The 7,975-nt window shown below is 40.3% G+C and overlaps 1 protein-coding gene across 1 annotated transcript; it reads left to right on the top strand.

The window, feature by feature from the left end:
- Positions 1-3,983: 3,983 nt before the first annotated feature.
- LOC140582741 (uncharacterized) lies at positions 3,984-7,257 on the top strand. Its single transcript, XM_072707054.1, has 6 exons — positions 3,984-4,474; positions 4,824-5,211; positions 5,809-5,887; positions 6,047-6,363; positions 6,710-6,999; positions 7,216-7,257. The coding sequence occupies exons 1-6, from the start codon at positions 4,262-4,264 to the stop codon at positions 7,255-7,257; spliced, it is 1,329 nt and encodes a 442-aa protein (XP_072563155.1). The 5' UTR covers positions 3,984-4,261.
- Positions 7,258-7,975: the final 718 nt, after the last annotated feature.

Below are 7,975 nucleotides of genomic sequence, written 5' to 3'. Positions count from 1 at the left end.
AAGTTTCTCTCTGTCTCTCTTGCCAGTTATTTATCGTTATACCCAAATCAAGGAGGAATCAACTGCAAAACGCATTGTAGGAGATATAAGATGCAAACCCATTAAATGTTCTTTTTGTTTAAACATTATAAAACAGACTAATATACATTAAGCAGTTTGAAACTTTACATTTAGTCCTACATCACTTAGAAAAAGCAGGCGATGACCAGCCCAACCAGCAGTTCCATCTCTGATTTTGCAGAATCCCTTGTCAGGATAACTTTCAGACCCATTGCCATGGGTGCATAAAGTCAATCACCTAACCATGCATTCAGGTTTACAAACGTTTGTAAAAGAATGGGTCGTTCTGAAAAGCTCAGTGAATTCAAGCAGGCTATTGTCATAGGATACCTCCATGGCAATAAGTCAGTTTGTGAAATTCCTTTCCTGCTATATATTCCAGAGTCAACTGGAAGTGGTATTATTGAAATGTGGAAGTGTTTAGGAACAACAAAAGTGACAGAGTGCTAAGGTGCATAGTGCGGAAAATTCGCTAATGTTTTCTTGACTCAATAACTGCAGAGCTCCATACTTTCTCTGGCATTAAGTCTTATGCCAGAAGATTCATGGAATGGGTTTCCATAGCCAAGCAGCTTCATGCAAGCCTCACATCACCAAACGCAATGTCAAGCATTGGATAAAGTGGTGTAAAGCAGCATGTCATTTGACTCTAGAACAGTAGAAATGTGTTCTGTGGAGTGACAAATCAAGTTTCTCTGTCTGGCAGTCTGATGGATGAGTCTGGGTTTGGCAGATGCCAGGAAAACGTTACCTGCCTGACTGGATTGTGCCAAGTTTGATGGAAGAGGGGTAATGGTATGGGGTTGTTTTTCAGGGGTTGGCCTAGACCGTTTAGTTCCAGTTCCTCTGCCCTCCCTGCTGGACACCTACAATAAACACTGCAGGTCCAGAGGTACCAAGATAATTAAGGACTCCTCACACCCCGCAAACTGCCTATTCTGCAGGCTGAACTCAGGCAGACGGTTCCGTTGCCTGATGTCCAGGACTGAGAGACTCAGGAAGAGTTTTTTCCCCCCAAGCCATAAGGCTTCTCAATTTAAACTAACTCTGACCTTTCTGTACACTATGTATGTTTGCACTGAATGCATAAATACTGCACATTTGCACTATATTCAGATTTTTGCACTGTATTTTAGATTCTTGATTTTAGGTTGTATATATTGCACTGTATATTTTAGATTATATCTTGGTTCCATAGTATTTATATAATGTAATTTCTCTTTTTACTCCTACTTTACTTCTTACCTTTTTTCTTTTTTTCTCTTCTATTTCTATTTTTGCACAGCCAAATAAGGGTGACACAGAGATACATTTCACTGCATGTTGTACTGTATGTAACAAATAAATCTCTTGAATCTTGGTGTCAAGGTGTATCCAGAGGAGATGCCCCTGGAGTGTGCAGAGTGCTGCCTTGTCCTCTACTACCTGGAGGCCACGGTCATTCTGAAGCATCTCCAGCGACCAGGCGTGGTGGAGCACATGACCGTAACCCATAATGTTTTATCAAAAAAAAAAAACAATGTCCAAGACAATTTGGACAATTCTATGTGTCCCTATTTGTGGGAAAAGTTTAGGGAAGAGGCCCTTTTCTATTCTAGCATTCTGGTAGTAAAATTATAAATTAACCTCTCTGATAACTCTAGTTGAGCCACTTAGAATAAAACTCAGGGCCTCTCACTTGGTGAGCAAAGGTATCTCTTTTATCCAGCAATCCAGCAAAGCGCTCCCATCACACTCTGGCACCAGGTACCAAGGACCCCGAGCACAAAGAGAAACCAGTTGATAAACCATAATTCTCTTCTAAGTTCTGATTGGTCACAAAACACCAACAAACCAGGCTCAAATGTATAACAAACACAATTCTCCTGCTCTATTGGTTCACCTTGGTAGCAAGGTAAAATCCACCCATTTTGCTCAATTTACCAGAACATGTCTCGATTGCTAGGTTGCTACTTGAAATATAAATATACTGTACACTCACCTAAAGGATTATTAGGAACACCTGTTCAATTTCTCATTAATGCAATTATCTAATCAACCAAACACATGGCAGTTGCTTCAATGCATTTAGGGGTGTGGTCCTGGTCAAGACAATCTCCTGAACTCCAAACTGAATGTCAGAATGGGAAAGAAAGGTGATTTAAGCAATTTTGAGCGTGGCCTGGTTGTTGGTGCCAGATGGGCCGGTCTGAGTATTTCACAATCTGCTCCAGTTACTGGGATTTTCACGCACAACCATTTCTAGGGTTTACAAAGATGCTAGAGGTCAGAGGAGAATGGGCCGACTGATTCAAGCTGATAGAAGAGCAACTTTGACTGAAATAACCACTCGTTAAAACCGAGGCATGCAGCAAAGCATTTGTGAAGCCACAACACGCACAACCTTGAGGCGGATGGGCTACAACAGCAGAAGACCCCACCGGGTACCACTCATCTCCACTACAAATAGGAAAAAGAGGCTACAATTTGCACGAGCTCACCAAAATTGGACAGTTGAAGACTGGAAAAATGTTGCCTGGTCTGATGAGTCTCGATTTCTGTTGAGACATTCAAATGGTAGAGTCAGAATTTGGCGTAAACAGAATGAGAACATGGATCCATCATGCCTTGTTACCACTGTGCAGGCTGGTGGTGGGGGTGTAATGGTGTGGGGGATGTTTTCTTGGCAGACTTTAGGCCCCTTAGTGCCAATTGGGCATCGTTTAAATGCCACGGCCTACCTGAGCATTGTTTCTGACCATGTCCATCCTTTTATGACCACCATGTACCCATCCTCTGATGGCTACTTCCAGCAGGATAATGCACCATGTCACAAAGCTCGAATCATTTCAAATTGGTTTCTTGAACATGACAATGAGTTCACTGTACTACAATGGCCCCCACAGTCACCAGATCTCAACCCAATAGAGCATCTTTGGGATGTGGTGGAACGGGAGCTTCGTGCCCTGGATGTGCATCCCACAAATCTCCATCAACTCACCTAAAGGATTATTAGGAACACCATACTAATACGGTGTTTGACCCCCTTTCGCCTTCAGAACTGCCTTAATTCTAAGTGGCATTGATTCAACAAGGTGCTGAAAGCATTCTTTAGAAATGTTGGCCCATATTGATAGGATAGCATCTTGCAGTTGATGGAGATTTGTGGGATGTCAAAAGTCAAAGTTGCTCTTCTATCAGCTTGAATCAGTTGGTCCATTCTCCTCTGACCTCTAGCATCAACAAGGCATTTTCGCCCACAGGACTGCCGCATACTGGATGTTTTTCCCTTTGCACACCATTCTTTGTAAACCCTAGAAATGGTTGTGCGTGAAAATCCCAGTAACTGAGCAGATTGTGAAATACTCAGACCGGCCCGTCTGGCACCAACAACCATGCCACGCTCAAAATTGCTTAAATCACCTTTCTTTCCCATTCTGACATTCAGTTTGGAGTTCAGGAGATTGTCTTGACCAGGACCACACCCCTAATTATAAGTTTATTTAATGTTAATGTTGGCACAGAAATAACTTGCAGTGCCTTTGGAAATGCAATAAAATGCTCATTTGGAAAATGTTTAACTATCCTTTGTAATTGAGTAAAATGGTGATAACTGAATACTTTTATAAGGCACTGTATACTTGATTGCAATGGGTTTTATTACTGTACTCTCCGGCTATACTAATACACCAATCAATATATTAACCAATCAACACAGACAAGCATTAGATTGATATTGGATTGAAATTATATTATGGACATCCTACAGCGACATAAACAAGGGTAAATAGTCCTAAAACGTTATGACCATGAATGAAGCACCGTCATGCACCGCATAGCGACGTTTCGGACCGCATACATGAGGGTGCTCCTATACGATTATAAAAAATCATAATTCGTAATAATACTGTAATTGATAATAAACAGTTATGTTACTGGTTTATGTGTTTACTATACTGTAGTTTATATATTTTTAGAGCGTACTCTTTCCACTTACTAAAAAGAAAAAAAGTTTACTGTAAAACAAACTGCTGGGTTAAAGCGTAAACCAGGCGCCGTAAAATGCTTCTTCAGAACGTCAGCGTGATTTGCGTAAACGAAGGGCGAATGAACGGCATGATTGACGTGCTCGTGGGTTGACGTAGGGTAGGCCGCAGGCTGCAGCCGGAGGCTTCTCACGTGAATTAGCAGCTTGCCAAATATCAGGTGTTTAATTAGCGACATGGCTGCAGCCGCTGATGAAGCCAACGCCGAAGCCAGCACATCAAGCAGTGCCAGCACTGACGACCATCCATGGCCTTATTTGAAAGAAATGTTTTCATTTGCCGATATACAGAATGGCTCTTACAGGATGCAGTGTCTACTTTGTTTGCCACGAACCACGAAAATAAGTGCTTTTAAGAATTCATCGTCAAATTTGAGGAAACACATTGAGGTAAGAGTCTAATGTTATGTAGTGTAAAGAGTGTAACATTAATTTAATGTTAATTTAATGTGAATTAAGTCAAATGAATCTATACAGATCATGTCTCACTTTACAATGGTATTGTAAGCATAATGTTAGCAAAAGTTAATACAGTTACTGATATGGCAAAAACCACTGCAACATGACTGTATTTTAGCTTAATTCTTTTTGTGCAATGTGAATGAATGTATCACTGAAATTATACATTTTGCATCAGGTGCATTTAGCCGTGAGTTTGTGATGTATTTTTAATTGAATTTATACATAGTTTACTAAGTTGAAAAATAACACTGCTCCTCTTTGTTTAATTTTAATACAGAGAAAACATCCTAATCACTTGAAAAACTACTCAAACCTGACCTCGATCGCTCAGAAGAGGAAGAATGTGAGCAGAAATATGGAGCCCTTAACGAAACAACTCAAAATTGGAGAGACCAAGATCATTTCTCAAGCGACCGTTGATAAAGCTGTACTGCGATTCATTGTGTACGGTCTCCAACCTTTTAGCGTGGTTGAAAAAGATGAATTCAAGGACCTGATTCATGACTTGCAGCCTAACTCTACTGTACGATCAAGATCAACCATCTGTACCAAGATAGAGGAAGCTGCGGGAGGAATGAAGAAAAGTGTAACAGAAGCCATGAGCAGGGTGGAATACATCTGTACAACTACTGATTGCTGGAGTTCAAGGCGGCGCAGCTTTATAGGTATGACAGCGCACTGGATTGACCAACACAATCTACAGCGATGCTCTGCAGCACTTGCCTGTCGACAATTAAAGGGGTCGCACACGTTTGATGTACTTGCAGCTGCGATACATGACATACATTCTGAATTTGAGATACATGAAAAAGTTGTCTGTATAACAACAGACAATGGATCAAATTTTTTGAAAGCCTTTCGTGTCTATGGAGGTGAGAACATGCACAGCAACAACACAGAACATGCAACAGCAACCCCATCAGAAGATGAGGATGAATCTGACACTGAAGATGGGGAGAAATGTGGAGAGACTGAATATGTTGAGGTTGCTGAAATTCTAGCCAAGGATGATCTTGAATTTCATTTGCCCAAGAATCAGCGTTGTGCTTGCCATCTTCTGAACTTGGTTTCCACTGTGGATGTTGACACTGCTCAATCAGATGAAACATACAAAAGGTTATCAAGATCATTCTTCTCCAAATGTTGGGCCTTGTGGAACAAGAGTGGCCGGTCCAGTAAAGCTGCAGAGATGATGGAAGAGGAATGTAGTATGCAGTTAATTCGTCCAAATGCCACACGATGGAACTCTTTGTTTCTTTCAGTGGAGAGGATACTGAAGATCATGAAGGAAAAGGGAGATGGTGTTTTCCGGAATCTCTGTGTGGAATTCAAAATCCCCATGTGAGTAATGTTATAATGAATGTTATAATCAATGCAAATTGTTCTACTATCCTATGATTCATTTAAATCCTAAATGAGTAGCATCTATATTTTGCTATAATCAGTTACTTTAAATGGTCTTGAAAAAGGTTGTTTTTTTTTTTGTTTGTTTTTTAATAGGTTCACTCCTGCAGAAAAGGCCTTTCTTGGGGAATATGTCACGGCTATGGCCCCTGTTGCCAAAGCGATTAATATCTTGCAGGGAGAAACCAATGTGCATATGGGCTGGCTTTTACCAACACTCAACGTCATGGTTTCCAAACTAAAACGAGCCAAGATATCCATGAAACTCTGCAAGAGCCTGGTAGATGCAATCCTTGAAGGTGTGAACAAGCGCTTCGGTGACATGCTCAATAATCCTGAGCTGATTGCAGCTGCAATCCTGCTTCCGAAGTTTAAAACTTATTGGACAACTGATGATGCCATCCTCAACCTCGGTTTGTAGTCACAGGCATATACTGTAAAACTAAATGAAGAGCAGTGACATACTAATTAGTATAGTTTTTTTTTCTTTTCTTTTTAAATTAATTGCTAACTGATTTTGGAACTAACTTAAACATTTAGATGGAAAAATGGGTGTTCTAGTATTGCATATAATTTGGGATATTAGGCAATATTCTAAATACTTTTATCAGTAATGTGTGAATTTTTGGAAACTTTGTGGAATGCTGAGATAATGTATTTTAAACTGAATAAATGTCAATATGCGTAATTTTAAAAGCACTAAAATGCTTTTGGATTAATTTAAATTGTTGCAGAAACATTTCCAAATGTGTATTGTAGGCCTTGACTTCATAAAGGGAAATATGGAGGAGAACTCTCAGCTTACAAGTGATTCCACTTCATCAGAGGAAGAGGATTTCTTCAAGCCACTGAAGACGTCTCGGGCACAACAAGGCCCAGCAGTGCTTGATGGCTATCTGACATATGCTGGTGATGACACGGGTGTCCTGAAAACCTTCCCCTCTCTACTAAAGTTGTCTTTAAGGCTCAACACTCCCCTTCCTGCATCTGCTGCTTGCGAGCGTCTTTTTAGCAGTGCTGGCCTCATTTTCAGGCCAAAAAGAACTAGAGTAAGTTCCAAGAACTTTGAGAACCAGCTTTTGTTGAAGCTGAATAAAAATATTGCCCCCCTCTGAAACTGAGAGATAAAACACCATTAAAGTCAGCTCTGAATTTGTTTTTTTATTAGTTTTTTTTAATTGTTTTACCTTTTTTTTGAACATTTGAGTTTGACTGAGACTGACTTTTTGTTCTATTTTCTTCTTCTGCCATTTTGAAACATTGAGGTGTTCAATTTAATGTCTATATTAGGAAATAAAGCCTCATAAATAAATAGTTCCTTGTTTTCCACATTTCTTGGTGTTCTTTGAGCCTACATTCAGTACGAGTAAAATACTTAAGTTCTTTTAAAATTGGATACTTTACGACTTTTACTCAAGTCTTATTGGAATTGGTGACTTGTAACTTGTAATGGAGTAATTTATACAGTAAGGTATCTGTACTCTTACTCAAGTATGGTTTTCAGGTACTCTTTACACCTCTGCCAGGACCACACCCCTAGAGTTTAGATTCTCTGCCCGAGGCCGAGCCCAGACTTGACCCGACCCGACCCGTGGGCCGGGTCGGGCCGATATTTCCTGCCACTATCTTCGGGCCGGGCCGGGCTGGGCCGGGCCGGGCTGGGCGGGGCCATGATCAAGCATTTGTGTGTGTTTTTTTTTTTTAAATCATTACTTAATTAGCCTAATTGGGTGGAGAGCTATGCCATAATTATAAATGTAGCTCCCTCCCGTAAGACACGAGCACAAGAGTCCTTTGCATTTAACTGAGCCGACGGTTTATTCGAAAGACAGTGGCTTCGTTATTATCACCATCATGGCAGACGTGAGAACTAAATACAGATACGGAAACACAAAATCAAGCACATTTACTTACAATATTAGCTAACAAACATTGAAATTCAAATGAAATATAAACATAAATAACAATAAAGACAGCTTAGAGAATTCATATACAGTTAACACGAACCTCAGTTAGCATTTACAT

The sequence above is a fragment of the Paramormyrops kingsleyae genome, chromosome 25, assembly GCF_048594095.1.
Source record: "Paramormyrops kingsleyae isolate MSU_618 chromosome 25, PKINGS_0.4, whole genome shotgun sequence".
Lineage (NCBI taxonomy): Eukaryota > Metazoa > Chordata > Actinopteri > Osteoglossiformes > Mormyridae > Paramormyrops > Paramormyrops kingsleyae.
The sequence above is the reverse complement of the archived record's forward strand: the minus strand, read 5'-3'. Positions and strand labels throughout refer to the sequence as shown.